Raw genomic sequence first — 21,952 nt, forward strand, 5'->3', positions numbered from 1 at the left:
ATTCTGGAAAAGATGATGTTGGTAGTGTTGCAAAGGAGTAATAGGCACATGTGCTTGGCAGTTTCCTTATCTGATAACATAAGGCATGATGAGATTAGGTGAATTCTTCAAGGAGGCTTATGAGTTATTCTCTGATGCATAACCTGGCTGTGAAGCTAGTTTTGGGAATCAGCACATAAGCAGCTCCAAATTCTGCTTTATGGGGCTGAGTCACTTGACCTTTCAGCCAGATCCCCACTTCTTTTGAAGCTGATTCTGGCTATCTGGCAATCAAAATAATTTGAAATCAAAAGAAATGGAATTAAAAAGTTGGCATGGAAAGTACTGTCACATATCCTCACTGCTCTGCTCCAGTTCTGAGAATCCAACTTTCAAGAAGCATCACCCATGTCAAATTGTTCAGTAATATTTACCTCTAATTTTTTCTACCGTATCAATAACTAGCTCTTGTCATCTTCAAAGTACTTCTCAAACATTAAAAATCTCAGATTACACACTCTCTTCTTTGCATTTATCTTGACCAGCTGTCAGAGAAGGCAATTTATTTCCCCTCAATTTTATTCGTCTTGGTTGTATGTGGCTTCTGCAAGTAAATTTGAATGGAAATTGAGAGGTACAACTTAGTGTGTTTCCATAACAAAGGCAACACGTAATTTTCCTTAAGCAGGATGAACTTCATATTACTTTCAAAGTGCTATGATTTTGCTGTTGGATACTTAATATATTTTCATCACTTGAATCTTGATTAATTTATAAGTGGAATTTTTGAGGATGTGAGGATGAAAATAAAAAAAATTTTAAATTATTTAGTGTTAACTTTATTTTTATCTATTTAAAATATTATATAGTAATTATTTCGGCAGGACTGTAAGGTGAAATAAAATTTGAAATATACACTAATATCAATTCTTTAAAAAAATTAAAAATCGTATTTTAATTCTGAACTTGCATTAGTTCCTGAATTTATGTAGTTTATTTTTCTGGTAAAAAGGGGAAAAATATAGGAGTTCCCAATGTGGCTCAGTGGTTAACGAACCCAGCTAGATTCCACGAGGACACGGATTCAATCTCTGGCCTTGCTCAGTGGGTTAAGGATCTGGCATTGCTGTAGGCTATGGGTGTAGGTCGGGGATGCAGCTTGGATCCCGTGTTGCTGTGGCTGTGATGTAGGCTGGGAGCTACAACTCCATTTGGACTCCTAGCCTGGAAACCTCCATGTGCTGCAGATGTGGCCCTAAAAAGCTCCTCTGCCCCCCAAAAGGGAAAAACATAGAAATCCTTACTCTATTAAAATTTTTCTATCTTTAAAAAATGTGACCAGGATTCAACTAATTTTGTGTCAAATTGCAATGTTTATTCATTCAGTTTCAAGACACCAAGCATGTGTGTTAAGATATTGTCTTCAGAAATACTTTCCAATACACAGTTCACTGAAGTGAGTCTGAAGAGCAAAAGCAATTCTTCCAATGTTCTCTATATAGCAGTAGCAGGAAAACTTCTAGAGGTTAAAAGACTGGAGATTAGCAACATATTAGCTTTCAGGTGGGCCTCTGTAGATACTTGTAATTCACTTACTCCCCTGCAAATCATAATCCCAGAGGTTGATTCACTTGTAGCCCCACTTGGTTCTAAAATGGCATTTCAAAGCACTCCTCTCATTCATCCATTTTCAGAATCACCAAATTGGGAATTTGGCACCAAAATCAATGAGAGAATATGATATGACTTCTTTCTAATTTTTCCTTCTTTGAGCACCATCTCAAGTAAATCTGTGAGATCTGTTTTTTAAAACTATTTTTGCATTTTGATATCATTTCAGCTCAATTGAGTTCATGAACTTGGGATATGTATTCACAGGGTTTTTCAGAAAAGAGAGGAAAGTTATTGTCACTACTACTAATTTATACCTAAAGTTGTTTTAAAATCTTAAGTGATGTTACCACTGATCTTCCTCATCAGCTTTTTACTCTTTAAAACATGTGGCTAGAATTACCATTGTTATATAAAAAAATAGTTGTATTAGTTATGTTTGGTTATTATTAATACCTACTAATATATGCATTTGAATGTATTTGATTTTCTTTACCCTAGTCAGTCTAGGATTTTTTTTTTTCTTTTCTTTTTTCCAGGGCCGCACCTGTGGCATATGGAGGTTCCCAGGCTAGGGGTCTAATCAGAGCTGTAGCCACCAGCTTTCACCAGAGCCACAGCAACACGGGATCCGAGCCACATCTGTGACCTACACCATAGCTCACGGCAACATCGGATCCTTAACCCACTGAGCAAGGCCAGGGATCGAACTTGCAACCTCATGGTTCCTAGTCGGATTCGTTAACCACGGAGCCACAACGGGAACTTCCTGTCTAGGATTTTTTATCGTTTATTTTATTTTTTTATATAGAGAAGAAAATTACCATTTTATGAGTAAAGAAAGAAATAGAATAAAAGTTTAACTAGAATACTTAATTTTGAATGCAGTATTTTTATTTCTGCTGACAACTATAACTTGTCTTATGAACTGGAATTATACTTTATTATTATCATTTTGTCTTTTACTTTAGGGCCGCACTCATGGCATATGGAGATTCCCAGGCTAGGGATCCAATCGGAGCTGTAGCTGCCGGCCTCCACCACAACACCAGATCCAAGCCATGTCTGAGACCTACACCACAGCTCACAGCAACGCCAGATCCTCAACCCGCTGTGTGAGGCCCGGGATCAAACCTACATCTTCATGGATGCTAGTCAGATTTGTTTCCAGTGAGCCATGACAGGAACTCCTGGATTTATACTTTAAATACCTGGTGTACACATCTGTTTGAAGGTTCAAACTTTAGTTTTCTATGTTAAAGAATTTATTTACAACAAAAATATTTATATTATAATGAAATAACTTTATTCATTATTAGATCATCTCTTTTAATTTTGGTAATGGTGCAAAACAGCCTCCCTTAATATGAATAAATTACAGTATGTGTCCCTCTTTTCCTGTATTAAAAGAAATAAATTAATTAAGAAAGACATTGAGGGAGTTGTAGCATCCACTTTTGCTTCCTTGAAAATGTCTTAATCCAATGTACTTGCTTATTAAGTGGATGTAAATGTCTGCATTTTTTGAGAATTCAGTCTCTAAACTTTTGTTTCTAAGGTTAATCTTGTACTTCTAGCCTTTCCTTTTTATGATAGTAGTTGTTATAGTCCTAGCTATGAAGGTGGGGTAAAAGTAATGATGATGGTTATGATGATAATAATGATTATTTTAAGAATAACTACAAGTATTCTTCCTTCTATTTAGGTGAAATATATTTTGTAAAATGTATCAAAGAAGTTTGAAAACCTGGAGTTTGCTTTTTTAAATCTGGGAATGTAATTTAGAGATAAAAGTTAAATTGAAAATACTTATGTATACTAGAATATAATTAAATCAATTTTTTCTTGATATGTTAAATCTTTGTAATAGATAATATATATTTCAAGTACATGAAATACATTAAGCTGTGATTTTGGCAAAAATATTTGAATTGGTAGGGAAATCTTTTCTCTTTAGAATTCGATTATTTACTATACATCTAGGTAATTTCTAGTTGGTCTTCACTTGTTCTTAAATATAACCTGGTGTATTTGTTTCAGATGATCTCTAAGTTTCTTCTTGAGATAACTTTCTATGATTCAAGGGTTATCAGTATGATCATATGTGCCTGCTCCCCATTGAGGGGGGTTTTCCAGCCATGCAAAGCCAGCAACTTTACAGAAGAAAATTGAAAAAGTTATAAAATTTTAAAATGTTCACTCTGTTCATTAAAACACCATAAAAAGAAAGAGTAAACAGTTTCAGGAAAAAAAATTGCAACATAAGATCAGATAAAATTGTACTATCTTATATGTGTGTGTTTATAAATATACATGAATGTGAAATGCATACATGTTAAGTACATACATGCATATGTATACACATGCATATATGTACACATATATAAGATAGATACACATACATTATGTAATAGTGCACATATATACATTATGTATATATGTACACAGTTTTATAAACCACTGAAAGAGGTTAATTAAAAAATTGAAACAGTGCTTGCTTCAGCAGCACATATGCTAAAATTGGAATGATACAGAGAAGATTAGAATGGCCCCTGTGCAAGGATGACATGCAAATTTGTGAAGCGTTCCATATTTTTAAAAGGGATACAAAAATACAGTACCTTTTAAAATCACACCTAATAAAATGAAATACCTGGGAATAAACCTGACCAAGGAGGTGAGACTTATATGCTGAGAACCATAAAACATTAATCAAGGAATTAAAGAGGATTAAAAGAAATGGAAAGATATTCCATGCTCCTGGGTTGGAAAAATTAATATTGTAAAAATGGCCATAGTACTCAAAGGAATCTACAGATTTAATGCAATCCCTATCAAATTACTCATGATATTTTTCACAGAACTAGAACAACAATCCAAAAATTTATATGGAACCATGAAAGACCCAGAATTGCCAAAGCAATCCTGAGGAACAAAAACCAAGCAAGAGGCATAACTCTCCCAGACTTCAGGCAATATTACAAAGCCACAGTAATCAAGACAGTTTGGTATTGGTACCAAAAGAGACATGCAGACCAATGGAACAGAATAGAGAACCCAGAAATAAACCCAGACACCTACAGTCAATTAATCTTTGACAAAGGAGGCAAGAATATAAAATGGGAAAAAATAGTCTTTTCAGCACGTGGTGCTCAGAAAATTGGACAGGCATATGTAAATCAGTGAAACTGGAACATACCCTCACACCATGCACAAAAATAAACTCAAAATTGCTTAAAGGCTTAAATGTAAGACAAGACACCATCCAACTCCTAGAAGAGAATATAGGCAAAACATTCTCAGACATCAACTGTACGACTGTTTTCTTAGGTCAGTTTCCCAGAGCAACAGAAATAAAAGCAAAAATAAACCATTGGGACCTATTCAAATTGACAAGCTTTTGCACAGCAAGGGACACCATTAAAAAAAAAAAACAAAAAAAAAGACAATCTGTGGAATGGGAGAAAATAGTTTCAAATGATGCAACTGACAAGGGCTTAATCTCTAAAATATACAAACAACTTACACAATTCAACAGCAAAAAAACCAACAACCAATTGAAAAATGGACAAAGACCTGAATAGACATTTATCCAAGACCTGAATAGACATACAGATGGCCAACAAGCCCATGAAAAAATGCTCAACATCACTGATTATTAGAGAAATGCAAATCAAAACCACTATGAGCTACCACCTCATACCTGTCAGAACAGCCATCATTAACGAGTCAACAAATAACATATGCTGGAGACGGTATGGCCAAAAGGGAACCCTCCTACACTGTTGGTGGGAATGCAAATTGGTACAACCACTATGGAAAACAGTATGGAAGTACCTCAGAAAACTAAATGTGGAACTACCATATGACCCAGCAGTCCCATGCTTGGGCATATATCTGGACAAAATTTTCCTTGAAAAAGATACATGCACCCGTGTGTTCATTACAGCACTATTCACAATAGCCAAGACATGGAGACAGTCAAAATGTCCATCAACAGATGAATAGATTTAGAAGATGTGTTATATATACACAGTGGACTTTTTTTATATTTTCAAGCATAAAAATGTACAAAATAATGCCATTTGCAGCAACATGAATGGAACTAGAGACTTTTATACTAAGCAAAGTAAGTCAGAAAGAGAAAGACAAATAACATGATATCACTTATATCTGGAATCTAATATATGGCACAAATGAACCTTTCCACAGAAAAGAAATTCATGGACTTGGAGAATAGACTTGTTGCCAGGGAGGAGGGGAAGGGAGTGGGATGGACTGGGAGTCTGGGGTTAATAGATGTAAACTATTGCATTTGGAATAGCAATGAGATCCTGCTGTATAGCACTGGAAACTATATCTAGTCCTTGTGATGGAGCATGATGGAGGATAATGTGAGAAAAAGAATGTATATATATATATGTGTGTGACTGGGTCACTTTGCTGTACAGTAGAAATTGACAGAACACTGTAAACCAAGTATAATGGAAAAGATAAAAATGATTTAAAAAATAAAAAATTAAATAATTTCACAGGAAAATATAAGTGAAAAAATAAACATATAAAAAGCTTATCTCTAGTAATCATAGAATTGCAAATGATTTCCTCCTGTGTGATTGTACTTATTTTGAAGACTGGTAAGACTCAGGGTTGTCAAGGATAAGGAAACAGAGAATGCTGGTATATACAATTTTCAAAAATAGACTAATTTTCAAATACACATATATATTCTCAAAAGATGTAAATATGATTGTATTATTTGTCCCGGAAATTCTATATTTATGAAATTCTCCTAATGGAAAAATCACTAATATGTGCTGAGAAAACTGCTATGTGCCAGGGTGAAAAGCTCTTTGACTAAATTATGCATAACCACGAAATGACATGCCAGGCAGCCACTTAAGTACTATTTTATGGAATATGTACAGCAAGAAAACATGTTTATTATATATTGTCTAATAAAAAAATAATGACAGTGCAATGATGACTTGTCAGAAACAAAACATATTTGTATATTTGTATGCATGTACAGAAAAGTTGTTGTAAATAGAATAGTATATCCGCAGTTGTTTGGAGTGGTGAGAAAACAAATAATTATCTATTATAAATCAACTGTTGTTCAATAAAAACAAATTACTATCTATTTTACTATTTTTAAGCATTTTTTTGAATTTTTGGTCATGAACATGTAGACTTTTGAAACTAGGAATAAAAAAGTTTCTGGATATAATAAGATTTTTCCAACATTAATCTCTTAAATTTTCTGTGCCCCTTTCACAAATAAAAATGAATAGCCTTGATAGAGTGTCAATTGTGCTGTTAAACAAGGATATCCAAAAGGAATTTCATCCATTTGAACTATTTTATCACTGACTAGAGGAGAGGTTTTTGCTTGCATTTAGACCTGACATATGAACCTAAATAAAGGAAAAAGGTGTTAAAAAGCAACTTGACCAAAAAAAGCCATTGCCCTTGATGGTATTGGATATAGTAGGTGGTAAGGGAGATGTAAGAATGATTAAAGATGATGACAAAGTTGTAACCTTGATGGCAGTATTTATGGAACTTGGAAGATGAGGAACACTGATTATGAGGGCCTGTAGGTATCAGGGTGGAGGGTAAATGCTGAGGAAGTGGTAGCAGGCAGAGAGGTTTGGCCCTGCCGCTAAAGAGCTGTCTTCTGCTATAGAACATGCTATAAACAAGCTTCATATACTTTTATAGTCTGTGTTTTGTGGGAGATTTTTTGTTATCAATATTTGACATGAAATTCCAAATTGTGATTCTCCTTTCTCATTGTTTGATTAGGAAATGCATCTACTACCACCACTGTGATAGACAGCAAGAACGGATCTGTGCCCAAATCCCCTGGAAAGGTGCTGAAGAGGACAGTCACAGAAGACATAGTGACAACATTCAGCTCCCCAGCAGCCTGGCTTCTGGTCATCGCTCTGATCATCACGTGGTCAGCTGTGGCCATTGTTATGTTTGACTTAGTGGATTACAAAAACTTTTCAGGTAAGATTCATGAAGTTTGGCTCTTAAATGAAAGGAAACAGTGTTCTCCCTAGCTCTGGCTTTGTTTCTCTTCACCCGGCACATAAACAAAGCGTCTCATAAACATTCTTTGGGGTCACTGAAGTCTATTTCCCATCCTCAACTTCCCTTCTAGTCTTTGTCTCTTGTTCTCATTGACTTCAGGTGCAACTGATTTCCCTATTTGAAGAGCTGCACAAAAGCTGAATGTTGCAGTTCCATGAAGATAATGATTCCAGAGCTTGGTGAATATTTGGTTTGGGAATAGGGACTTTATCAGCCATTAAAGAGGGTAATTTGTAGGTTTCACACTTGGCAATTTAAAACCAAACCATATCAAACAAAACACTTTCGGATGAATGAAAATTGTGTACTTTTAAGTCGCTCTACCACCTGGCTCCAAGCTTCCTTTCCAAACATTTTCTTTGCCACCAATTAACATCCTCTTTTGGGAGTTCCCACTGTGGTGCAACAGATCAACAGCATCTCTGCAGTGCTGGGATGCAGATTTTATCCCTGGCTCTGCACAGTGGGTTAAGAGTCAGGCATTGCCACAGCTGCAGCATAGGTCACAGCTGCAACTCGGATCTGATCCCTGGCCCAGGAACTGCATATGTTGTGGGGTGGCTAAAAAAGAAAAAAAAATTTTTTTGTTCTCCTGATATCCAGACTGCATTGCTTTCTTTTTGTTGTTGTTCAGTTCAATGAATTTGATTATATTTATAGTTATACTACCTTCATCACAACCTAATTTTGCAACATTTCCATCCCAATCCCCCAGCCCATCCCTCACCATCAACCTGTCTCCTTTGATAACCATAAGTTTTTCAGTCTGTGAGTCAGTTTCTGTTCTGCAAATAAGTTCATTGTGTCTGTTTTTTAGATTCCACATATAAGTGATAGCATATGATGTTTGTGTCTCACTGTCTAACTTCACTATCGTTTAATGTGATAATTTCTAGGTCCATGTTGCTGCAAATGCCATTATTTCATTCCTTTTTATGGCTGAGTATGGCTTTTTATTCCATTGTGTTTATGTACCACATCTTCTTTGGCCACTCCTCTGACCATGAACATTTATGTTACTTCTGTGTCTTGGCTATTGTATATAGTGCTGCAATGAAAATTGGACTGCATGCATTTTTTTCAAGGGAGGTTTTATCTAGATATATGCCCAGGAGTGGGATTGCTGGATCAAATGGTAATTCTATTTTTAGTTTTCTCAGGAATCTCCATACTGTTTTCCTCAGTGGTTGTACCCCAATTTATATTCCCACCAACAGTGAAATAGGATTCCTTTTTCTCCACACCCTCTCCAGCACTTACTGTTTGTAGACTTTTTGATGATGGCCATTCTGGTCGGTATAAGTGGTAACTCATAGTGGTTTTGATTTGCATCTTTCTAATAATGAGTGATGTTGAACATCTTTTCATGTGTTTTTTGGCCATCTGCATGTTTTCTTTGGAGAATTGTCTGTTTATATCTTTGCCCATTTTTTGACGGGGTTGTTTGTTTTTTTGGTATTGAGCAGTAGGAAGTGTTTATAAATTTTGGAGATTAATCCCTTGTCAGTCAATTCATTTGCAAAGATTTTCTCCTACTCTGTGGGTTGTCTCTTCATTTTGTTTAGGGTTTCCTTTGCTGTGAAAAAACTTTCAAGTTTAATTGGGTCCCATTTGTTTATGTTTGTTTTGACTGTCATTACTCTAAGAGGTGGATCTGAGAAGATTTTGCTGTTGTTAATATCAGAGAGGTTTCAGCCTATGTTCTCCACAACAAGTTTTATAGTATCTGGTCTTACATTTAGGTCTTTAATCCATTTTGAGTTTATTTTGTGTATGGTGTTAGGGAGTGTTTTAATTTCATTCTTTTCCATGTGGCTGTCTAGTTTTCCCAGCACCACTTATTGAAGAGACGGTCTTTTCTCCATTGTATTTTCTTGCCTCCTTAGTTGAATGTAGGTGCATTGGTTTAATTCTGGGCTTTCTATCCTGTTCCCCTGATCTGTATTTCTGTTTTTGTACTTTTTTGATGACTGTAGCTTTGTAGTACAGTCTGAAGTCCGGAAGCCTGATTCCTCCAGCTCCATTTTTCTTTCTCAGGATTTCTTTGGCTATTCTAGATCTTTTGTGCTTCCAAACAAACTTTAAACTATTTTGTTCGAATTCTGTGAAAAAATGCCATTGGTGATAGGGATTGCACTGAATCTATAAATTACTTTGGGTAGTGTAGTAATTTTGCAAATATTGATTCTTCCAATCTAAGAACATGTTATCTTTGCATCTGTTTGTATCATCTTTAATTTCTTTCATCCCCATCTTATAGTTTTCAGAATATGGGTCTTTTTTTTTTTGTCTCTTTAGATAGGTTTCTTATTAATTTGGCCTTACCTTTTTCCTTGATGAATCCACCTAAGGATTTATCAATTATCAATTTTGTTGATTTTTTTCAAAGAACTAGATTTTAGTTTCATTGATCTTTTCTATGGTTCTTTGTTTCTATTTCATTGATTTCTGCTCTGTTTCTTATTTTTTAAATCATAGTTAATTTACAGTGTTCTGTCAATTTCTGCTGTACAGCAAAGTGACCCAGTAATACATAAACATACATTCTTTTTCTCACATTATCCTCCATTGTGTTCCATCATAAATGATTATATATAGTTCCCTGTGCTATACAGCAGAATCTCATTGCTTATCCACTCCAAATGCAATAGTTTGCATCTACTAACCCCAACTCCCAGTCCATCCCATTCCCTTCCCCTCCCTCTTTGCAATCACAAGTCTGTTTCCATGTCCATGTTTTTTTTTTTTTCTGTAGATAGGTTTTTCCATTTTTTTTTCTGTAGATAGGTTCATTTGTGCCATATATTAGATTCCAGATATGTGATATCATATGCTATTTGCCTCCATTGTCCTTCCCCACGAAAAGTCACTGCCTGTTTTCCCAGGAGATCCTCCAAGAAACACAGACAGTCTGACCCAGATTTCTATATAGTCTCTGCTTTGCCCTGGGACTCAGTGCACGTGAAAGCCTATGTGTGCCTTTCAAGAGTGGAGTCTCCATACTCCCAGTCCCATGGAGCTCCTGTGCACAAGCCCTGCTGGCCCTCAATGCCAAATGTTCTGGGGGCTCCTCCTCCCAATGCCAGATCCCCAGGCATGGGAACACGACATGAGGCTTAGAATTCTCACTCCTGTGGGCGAGCCTCTGCGATACAGTCACTCTCCTGTCTGGGGATCGCCCACCCTGTGGGTATGGGATTGCTTATATCACGTAATTGACCCTCCTACCTTCTCAATGTGGTTTCTCTTTGTGCTGAGCAGGATAACTTTTTGATAGTTTTCCAGTTTATTTTGTTGAAGGTTTTTCAGCAGGTTGTTGTAATTTTGATGCTTTTGTGAGGGAAAGTGAGCTGCAGTCCTTCTATGCCACCATTTTCAAAATATCCTATTTTGTGTTGCTGAAAATAAAGTGTTAAAAGGATTTTCCAGTAATTATTTGTAATGAAATACTGTATCTTCACTGGCCAGTAATTATTTGTAATGAGATACTGTATCTTCACTGTTCTTATGGATTTGGAATAAAATAGAAATAAAACAAGTGAGGAATTTAGATTTTCTTTATAGCCTCTTCAATTTCTGAGTGCATTGTTCATCTCTTTGTTCAAGGTCTTTTTGTATTTTTGAAATTATGTTTATCTGTTTCCACATCTGACATGCTCTATTGACTATTATGAGTTCCTTGAGGGAAGGAATCAGTTGAGTGCTCAATAAGTATTAAAGGAATAGATGAATGAGTTTAGCTTATGACTGTGCATCATAATCAAAATATGTCATGAACCTCTTGATGTGCTTCTTCATATTTGCACTGCCCATCTCCCAATCTTCCTGTTTTTCTTCAGTAGGAATAGAATCAGTAGGACCTGGAAACAATAAATACTGTAAGTTGCATTCTATATAATGAGGGATCCTCTTCTTCTCATTATGACCTTTTACTCATGCAACAATTATTTATCAAGTGTCTACTATATGTGCCAGAAGATGTCAATGTTAAAAGAAAAATATGTATAAATAACACAAAACTGTGTCATTTGGTTTTATTGACATGGAGGTGTGGTTGAGATGACTCTGCCCCTGTACCATTGTAGCTGGGCTAAAGTGAGCACATCTAACAGGTACACAGATAAGTCCCATGATGTCAACAAAAGCAAAAGGGCTGTTCATCCACAGCCATAGATTTCTGCTTTAAATAGGCACTAGTTTTGGTGTACTATGTAATGCAGGCTCTTAAAAGAATATACGATTGATAGTTCTATGTATAGTTTTCTAAGGTAACTCCATACTGTTCTCCATAGTGGTTGTACCAACTTACATTCCCACCAACAATGCAGGAGGGTTCCCTTTTCTCCACACCCCACAAGGGAGGGGAGGGTGTAAGATGGATTGGGAGCTTGGGGTTAATTGTTGCAAACTATTGCTTTTGGATGGATTAGCAATAAGATCCTGCTGTGTAGCACTAAGAACTATGTCTAGTCACTTATGATGGAGCATGATAATGGGATTAAAAAAGAATGTATACCTGTATGTGTAACTGGGTCACCATGCTGTACAGTAGAAAAAAAATTGTATTGGGGAAATAACAATTTAAAAAAATTAAAAAGAAAGAATATACAATTGAAATTTCCATAATATAAAATAAGACCTAGAATTTTAAGTTAAAAACCATTGGTTTCTCTAGGAGATTTCACTTCCATTGAGCCTGTATTGACTGTGATATTTCATCTGTTCTTTCCTTTTTTAGAATTTCATTCATTTAAATTTTAGGACCACGTATGGTCATAAAATATAGTTCTTCAATCTTTATGCTATATGTATTTTACGAATTGGATGTAAATCTCATATTTGTATACTTAATAATTTAATAAGTGCACTACAGGAGTTCCCGTCGTGGCTCGGTGGTTAGCGAATCTGACTAGGAACCATGAGGTTGCGGGTTCGATCACTGGCCTTGCTCAGTGAGTTAAGGATCTGGTGTTGCTGTGAGCTGTGGTGTAGGTTGCAGACGCGGCTCGGATCCCGCATTGCTGTGGCTCTGGTGTAGGCCGGTGGCTACAGCTCTGATTAGACCCCTAGCCTGGGAACCTCCATATGCCGCGGGAGCAGCCCAAGAAATAGCTAAAAAGACAAAAAAAAAAAAAAAAAAAAAAAAAAAAAAGTGCACTGCAGAAATCACTGTTGAATTTGTTTTTAATTATTTTATAAAATGAATATCTACCTATGATTAGGCTTTCAGATTAGATTTATTTAAATATAAGATACACTTAAAGTCCACAGTAGAGCTTCCTTGAACCACTGTAATTAGGTGCTATGGATAATGCCTATGTTACTGGCATTTCATCTGAGACGGAAATAATAACCTCAGTATTACTACTACTTGATTTCTTCCTTCAAGAAGTATTTGTTAAGTACATCTTCTTGGTGAAGAATCCTCCATTTCTCTATATTTATTAATGACCTAACTATCTACCCATTCCCTGTAAAAGGAAACCTGCAAGTCATCATTTAAATCTGCTGGGCACCTGATCAGTTACCAAACGCTATGCAAGCCAACTCTCATATGCCTCATAAATTTGCCCCTTCCTTTTATTACCATGGGTCTCCATTACTATACTTTAGACCTTGATTCTCTTTTGAGGGGGTTAATGCAATTTCTTCTTGTCTCCTTCATCCAGTCTCTCCCTTTTAACACTGCTCCCAAGGTATCTTCATCAAACATAAATTTCATCAAGTATTTTTGCCAAGTACAAATTCCTTGGCATGAAATACAAGTCCTTGGCTTAGCCCTTTATTTTCATCTTGTAATTCAGTGCATGCACCCCATTTTCCAGCCATACTTCCTATTGCTCTCTGTTTTCTTTCCCTAGGAAAATATACACTGCCATTCCTTCTCACCTCTGCTCGTACCATTCTTCCCTCACTCCCTGCTCCAGTATTGCAGAAAGTGGAGGAATGTGAACTTTGGTGCTGAATTTCCTCGCTATTTCATTAAATCTGGATCTTACAGCTTTCTAGCTGTTGCAATATCAGAAAAGTCACTTAGCCTCTCTTTGCCTCACTTTCATTATCTATATACACTGGAGATAATCTATGTAATAAGATTGTTAAGATTACTATGTAAGGGAATATACTTGAAATTTTTAGAACAGAACCTGGTTTACCACGGGTACTATAAAAATTTTAACATCACTAGTAGGAGATTCATTCCTCAATTTTCTTGAAAGATGAATTTATCCCTTTTTTGCGAAACATTTTCAGATTTCCTAAGAAAAGTTTGCTTTACCATGCTTTCATTTTCTTAGTACCTTATGGGTATCTGTATTATCAGCAGTTAACACATTGTATTATAAGTAACTGTTTACTTGTCTATCTCACTCAGAAACTTAAACTTATTCAAGGAAGAAACTCTCTTATTCGTCTCAGTACTTGAGTCCCTGTCACATAGCAGGTTTTCTGATATATATTGCTTAAAGTAATGAATAATGCTGATATTTTGGTTTTGAAACAATTTCTTACATTGTTCAGGAACAAGTATTTATCATAACAATTTTTATTTCATCCAGTCAAGCAGTTTTGATCCACTTTAAAAATTAATAATTATATTTTATACAATTAGAATAAAAATGTTTTCAAGATGAAATTTGTCGTATTTTGTAATGGTCATCTATTGTTGTATAACAATTTACCTTAAAAGTAAGAGGTTTAAAAAATAATGAACATCTATCACTGCACACCATTTTTGTGGGTCACAGATTTAAGAATGGCTTAAGTACGTGGTTCTCGCTTAGGGTGCATCTTGACGTTGCAAGGAAGGCCTTGGTTTGGGCTGCAGATAGCTGGAAATTTCTTTCTGGGGTTGTAGAAGCATTGGCAAGATGTCTCACTCATCTGGCTGTCAAGTTAATGCTAGTGTGTCCTCATGACATAGCAACTGGCATCCCCTAGACTGAGTGATCCAAGAAAGAGCAAAACAGAAGCCACAATGCCCCTTATGACCTAGACTTATAAATCACACACTGTCATTTCTGCAAAATCCTTTTGGACACACAGGTCAGTCCTACTCAGTGTTGGAAGAGACTACACAATGGTGTGAATACCAGCAGGTGGAATCACTCGGGGCCAGTGTGGTACTAGTTACCATATGTTTTACTCAGAAAATTATATTGTTAAGTTATGCATCTTCAGAAAAGTGATAAGATCTAAGGAAGAACCGTACTCTAGTTGACAAAAAGAGATTGTAATTACAGTGGGCGCAAAGAGAAAGATGGTGCATTTGGATGGCTGGCATCTTGAGGTTATATCGAGGAAGATAAATATTCTCCAATGGATTTGAAGTTTTAAAAAAATCTCAAAGCTGAAATTCTAAAGGACATATATATAAATTCTTTAAACAAGAAATTCAAATACTTTTTGTTAATTAAAATTTGAATGATCAGTTTCTAGAACCAAAAGAGTGTAAGTTCACTTTGTAAAATTATAGTATAAAAACTGTAACTCAGTGTTAACTGTTGGTTGGATGGTACATATCCACTTATATTAAAATTCTGATTTCTTTTTTCCATTTATTACATTTTAGCCTGGCTTTTTAATTTTGTTTTCTTTTCTTCACCCCCCAAAAAATGTTTCCTTCAGTAAGAGTTTCAAAATGTGAATGATGCTCTTGTGTTTCTAATGTTATTTTTTAAAAATTTTATTGATGTATAGTTAATTTACAAGGTTGTGATAATTTCTGCCATACAACAAAGTGACCCAGTCATACATATATACATATCCATTCTCTCTCAGAATCTTTTCCCACATAGATTATCGCAAACTACTGGGTAGAGTTCTCTGTGCTATAGAGCAGGTCTAATGTCTAATGTTATTTTTAATTGATACATTTCCAACATTTACTAGTCATTAATATTATTTCCATGATAAGTCTTTTATACTACATAATAGTCTCTAAAATATGTATTGTTAATATTTAAGAAATAAGGCTAGTTGTGGAAGAAATCATGCTAGAAATAGTTCTGAAGGCCAGATAGGGCAACTGTCCTTGGGATATAAATTACTCCCTGGTACTTGGGAAAAGTAGATAAATTCTTCCAAGATATTAAAAAGTCTTTACAGATAAATGAAAATCTGTTTTCATAAGCAAGTACTACTGTGTTGGATTGAGAAGACTGATTCTCCTTTGGGCAATCTTCATGATTCTCTGTTATCTGATTTTGATCTGATTTATCTGTATAGAATCTACCTGTGAGGCACATATAGATTGGTTTTTAATATGTACTTATTTCAGAAGACTTGGATTCACTCTACAGGTCTGTAACCTGCAAGTTAACTTGACTCTGAACTTACATTTTCTCATCCGTGAAATGGGGATGGCACCTTGGTTTCTGAATGCAAAATTTGTGGTTTTGCTTTATCTTTTCAAAGAAGACAAATTTGAGGCCACAAAAATCAGATACTAGAAAAGAGATTTCACCTACCCTCCATTTCTCACTAAGTATAATGTCCAAATGCTATTCAAACAATTTTATGGTCTATCTGTCAGAGTTTCATCAGAGTAGAGTAACCATGATTGGTGTTAAAAAGGGAATTTATTTTATATGACCTATGCCTGCATGAGAGCTGATTAAGCAGTCTAGGGAAGGCTGTTGCAATTTATCTGACACTGGGTCAGAAGTAAGGGGAGTTGAATACGATGCAGAGAAGAAAAATATCTTTTCCTCTACCTTTCTAAGTTTTGGCTTGGCCTCCTGTAACAAAAGGCAAATTAACAAGAGGAAAGGATTTAGATTTATTTAATATACATTTTATATGAAACAGGGGCCTTCATAAGGAAGTGAAGACCTTAAGAAGCAGTTAAAACTGAGCAATTTTATACTAGGTTTGATGAAAAGATGAAAGGGGTGAAAAACTGACAGAATAAAAAAGGGTTTGCGCTAAGTGCAGCAAACTGGGGAGCACAGTAAGTCCTGTTTATTCAGATTCTTCTGGGCATATAGGGATAAGGACATTCCTTTCTCTTTCCTCGGGGCATAGGGAGGACCCCTTTCATATGAGGGGAAGGTCAGAAAGTTCTTGTGCATGCTATTTCTCCAATTCCTTAGCTGAAAATATTCAATATGCCAACGTGCCATATTTGAGGGCAACAGGTCCTGAACCCCATCCCTGAAAAGGGCAGATGGGAATAGAATAGGGAAGACTAAAGACAAACTGGAACCCTTGTTTGACTCTCATCACCTCAGATTACAATGATGTGGGTGAGTCACTGGTGCCTTCCACATTGGGAGCACACAAGCACCTGGCCAGGTTTGTAGATGTTGAAGGAGGAGGTCCAGCGGGAACTGGAAGAGATGCAGCCGGCTGATTTCAAACGTCAAGGTCAGCCAGCATATTCATAATAACAAGTGTAAGAGACTGCAGCACCTGCCCCGCCTCAACCTTCAGAAACCAAACAATGGCTAATACTTCTGTTTCCCCTTCCAAAGCTTGTGCAAATTTCTTGTGAATCCAGCTGTTACCTAGACCATACATATAAGGGAATTGTGGGAAGTGAAGTTCCAGTTCAATGATTTGACAGCACACAAAGCCACCCCTATGAAATGAGTGTCTAATTTATCATCCAAAATAGGACACTTGTAAGAGTGAAATGGAGAGCTATTAATATTCACCTCAGGACAACAAGTACAAACCAAGGTGTCTGATCACCTGGATATTATCTATTGTACCTTTAGTTTTTTTCCCGGGTGATGAATGTCTTCAGAAACCCCATGTTGGGATGGGGGGCAGGGCAGTGTTACTTTCTCAGTAACTGAGCCTAGGGGGTTGCAAAAGCTGCCCCCAAGCTTTTTCAGACTCAGTCATGACGTCCTTTCAAGTAATAGAGGTGTGTCCTGATGATCTAAAGACTCTTTTAGGATCAGAATTCATGGGCTCTGGTTGCCATTCCTTACAAATTTCTTAGCCTTATTAACCAAGGGACAACTTTCTCTATAAATAAAAAATGCAAATAAAATAAGATTTCTAAAAAAATGACTACAAACTTAGGCATTAGTAGATGTTAATGATTTTCCTCTAGGTCAGAGTATACAGGAGTAAATTATAGTAATTTGTGGCTTTTCTTACCTAAGAACAAGGGTCATAATTTATTAGCATCCTCATCCATAAGAAGGGAAAATTGTTATATGACTTTATCAGGGGGCCTCAAAGCACATCTAGTATTTTTTGCAAGCATTCCACAAACTATACTTATTTCAAAACAATTTTGTAAGAATTAGAGAAGATAATCTGTGTAAAACATACCTACTTGGCACATAGGAGGCATTCATTAAATGTAACTTGAATTTGAATCTTATTACCAGGAAGTAAGATCAGTAATCTGAGAAGAGAGCCAGCAAGAACATGATGGTGGGAAGCATCAATTTCTTATGAAAGTCTTGCAGACATCTCCTGATGTGCCTTTTAAATAGATTTTCTAATGAGGTGTGCCATTTATCTACTCCTCTTGAAAATTAATTTCCCTGATTTTTTTCCCCTGGCACTTAGCCCGGTAAAGCAGGTGCACTGTTTGTCAGAGTATGAGTTTAGTGGAGTAAAATGATGCAGAAAAGACCCAAAGTCAATCAGAATGTATAAATTTAACATTTGATGATTATGTATATGTGTACACTTATATGTATATGTGTGTCTGTGTGTGTGTATAGAAAATGCCTGTGTGACTGCATATATATAAATTTTATTACATTTTAGGAGACTTAGAAGATGGGGACACTAAATGTAACATTTTAGACTATCATTTCTCACTTGTACTGAGTTTTCAAGAATAGTTGACATTTAGTGTGTTTCTTATTCTGATTCAATCTTATCTCAAATTCCACATTTTCTGTTCAATGTCGCAGGCCTGTTTGGTCCTCTTGGTTACTACATGTAAAAGAATACATTTCATTACAGAACTCCACTCTGCTTATAAACACCTCAAGGAAGCAGAAGTTTTTATAGTATGATGGTCAATATTTGTTGATTCTTCATGAAATGAAAAATAAATAGCTGAAGAAAAATTTATACACTTTAAATACATATCCAGTTCTCTTGTTCCTACACTTTGGTCTTAAAATTCTCTTTTAAAATAATAATAATGCCAGATATTATTTCTGTTACAGTTTTTAAATGATATTTTCTTACAAAACAAAAAGTTGGCTCTGGAGTTCGCAGCGGAAATGAATCCTACTAGGAACCATGAGGTTGGGGGTTCGATCCCTGGCCTTGCTCAGTGGGTTAAGGATCCAGCGTTGCTGTAAGCTGTGGTGTAGGCTGCAGACGCGGTTTGGATCTGGCATTGCTGTAGCTCTGGCGTAGGCCTGCTGCTGCAGCTCCAATTAGACCCCTAGCCTGGGAACCTCCGTATGCCATGGGTGCGACCCTAAAAAGACAAAAAAAAAAAAAAAATTGGCTCTTTGATGTCAGACCCCAAGTTTTTGCTGGTGGCGGATTTCAAGCTCAGAAAATCCAGAAGTTTGCTGCCAATGCTTTATACCACTCATTTGAACTTTAGTAAGTGAGACTTTATGTTATAGATGTATCTAGATGGATACAATTATAAATCATGCCATATGTTATATCCCACTATTTGAGGTTCCAGCTATCAAACATCTTTTAGTGCTGTGCTTAAATTCACTTCCTTAAAGAAACTTTTTCTGAACTTTCAATGAAAATCAAGTCACTCTATCCTGATTCCCTATTATATTATTTACTCTTTACTCATAGCACTTATTGCAAAGCTGTATGTATTTAATTGAGTGTGATTATTTATTTACTGTCTCTTCTCCACTGATCTGTTAGGTTTGTAAGGAAAATGGCTTTGTCCCTTTTATATACTAGATTTTTCTAGTGCTTAGGAGTGTTTAGTATTGTAAGCTCAATAAATATTTGAATGAATGTTGAGGTGGAAGAATGAATGAATCAATAAAGGAAAAGGTAGTAGTGTTTTTTATACTCTGAATGCTAAGTAATGAGCATGGTAGTTTTTATAGTCTATGATGATTTTTGATAGGGTTAGGATTCACTTTTTCAACATATTTCTCTGATTGGAACTTAAGTATCTCAAAGGTAAGGATTGTCTTATTTATCTTAATATTCTTGTTAACTGCTTACTGCCTGACCCATACTGTTCAATAAAATTCTTGTGATCTTAACAGGAGTTACTTGCCTAGCATGGATAGCAAACAAACAAGGAACATCATACAACAGTAATAACAATAGAACATACAGACTTCAAGACCAGAATTAAGTGGTTGAATGCAGGCTCTGGGGGCTAGAGTACGGGGTTAGAGTCCTGACTCCAATTAGTAGCCATTAACCTTGGAAACATTGCTTCTCTGTGCCTCAGGTTCATTCTCTGTAGAAAATAATAGTATAAAACGTCTTCATTTGGTTCTGTGACCATTGTATGAGTTAATATATACAAAAACACTTGGAATTTTGAATGTCTCATAGTAATTGTTAGATAAATTGTAGTTAGTATTATTTTAACTTATTCTTCATGACTTTAGGCATATTTCAATGTTTCAGAAAGATGAATAGGCATATTTCAAAAAGATGAATTGACTACATGATTTCCAATTTTAAATATCATTTGAATATACATAGTTTCTACCAGTTATACAATAGAAACCCAGTGATTAAACTATTCCATTTTATTTTAACAGTGAGGGAGTATTCTAGCCAATCTGAAATGGTTTGTTATTTTTATACGATGTAGTAAGCAAGTAATTCATGGCCCTACGTGCTATATTTTAGAGTGGTGAAAGTAACTTTAAAATTATTTCTTCAGCCAACACTGAACAATAGGATAGCTAAAGAGAATATGTAAATAGCTAAGAGTTTCCAAAACCAAATCTTGGCTTGATGAAATACTTGTTTATTACATAGTATGTGCTAATTGCTGTATTAACCTTGAATCTTATATCTTTCTTCTTCACTGGTCCACTAAGTTTATAACATCATGATCCAGGTCATCTAAATGGAGTACTGTGATATTTTGACTGTTCTTATGCTACCAGGAAATTAACTCCTGAATATTAGCTTGGAAACAGATCTATAGAAATGTATAAATCTACTGAAAACTTGCTTTATCACTCCTTATTAGTACATGTAACGTTTTTATTGCATTTATATTTTATGCTTTTTTAAGAAGATAGAAAATTAATTTTTCAATTAATATAATAACATCCACACCATGCTTGTCAATTTCTATGTAAATGCTTTTCATGAATAAAGGAAGCCAAAAGTTGTTTGTGATTTTTATTATGGAATATAAAATGCCCTTTATTTGACATGGGTCTAGCTCCAGCTAGCTGGAAATATTCCAGGCTTAAACATCTGCAACATAATTTTGCCAGCAAAAAACTGGTTGATTGGGGTCATACTGAGAAAGAGAGGTGAAGTGTACATTTATTTGTATTCTGTAATATTCCTTACTGCCTCAAATAATAACAGTTGAGGAATAGCAAAGGACAACTTAGAGACATATTTTGAAACTATTTAATATTAAAATAGTTACACAATTTTAACTAAAGATGCTTGTGTTCATTTCATTAGGGTTCCATACAAATGCACATTTTAAAAAGACTGATGCTAGTTAATCGTAAAAATGAGTATGGGAAAATTTCAATTGAGAAAACAGAAAAAAATCAGAGGGAAAATGCCCATGCCTCAGATGTTGAATGGCAAGGATTGGAGCTACACTATGACTATTCAAATGTAGATTAGAAAAGTGACAGTCATTTCCTTGTACAGTCAATAAAACAATTAGCTCACCAAAATTACTTTTAAATCGGGATCCTAGTTTTTCTTTGCTTTAAACACATCTAAGTATCTAACATCTGCAAGTATTTTATTTTCTCAAAATTGTAAATCAAATGGGTTTTATCTTTTAGAATCTGATGCACTGCCAGAGCTTTGTGTTCACCCTTCGTTTTATTTTATTTTTTTGCATGATCCTCACTAATGGATGGAGAAGCCTGATCATTGTAATCTAAAATGGGCAGTATTTAGAGGTCAGAGGGAGAAGAGAGAGAGGAAGATGATGAGAGAGATGGAGAGAGAAAGGGAGAGAAAGAAAAAATGACATTGGTTTGAGAATATATGTTTATCAAGGATGTTGAAAGATAAACTATGACATATTCAGAATTTTAAGAATATGAGCAAAAACTGATTTGTATTGGGCAGCACCAAACCAAAAGTAGTTATGAGCTCAGGAAATAACTTTTCTTTTCTT

The 21,952-nt window shown here is 35.5% G+C and overlaps 1 protein-coding gene across 2 annotated transcripts in view; it reads left to right on the forward strand.

The window, feature by feature from the left end:
- TRDN (triadin) overlaps positions 1-21,952 on the forward strand; it is a 386,702-nt gene that overhangs the window by 40,172 nt on the left and 324,578 nt on the right. For both annotated transcript variants that reach the window (XM_021088731.1, XM_021088725.1), the window contains exon 2: positions 7,399-7,608. In XM_021088731.1, coding sequence (XP_020944390.1) covers positions 7,399-7,608 — 210 coding nt within the window. The remainder of the gene's footprint in view (positions 1-7,398; positions 7,609-21,952) is intronic.

The sequence above is a fragment of the Sus scrofa genome, chromosome 1, assembly GCF_000003025.6.
Source record: "Sus scrofa isolate TJ Tabasco breed Duroc chromosome 1, Sscrofa11.1, whole genome shotgun sequence".
Taxonomy (NCBI): domain Eukaryota; kingdom Metazoa; phylum Chordata; class Mammalia; order Artiodactyla; family Suidae; genus Sus; species Sus scrofa.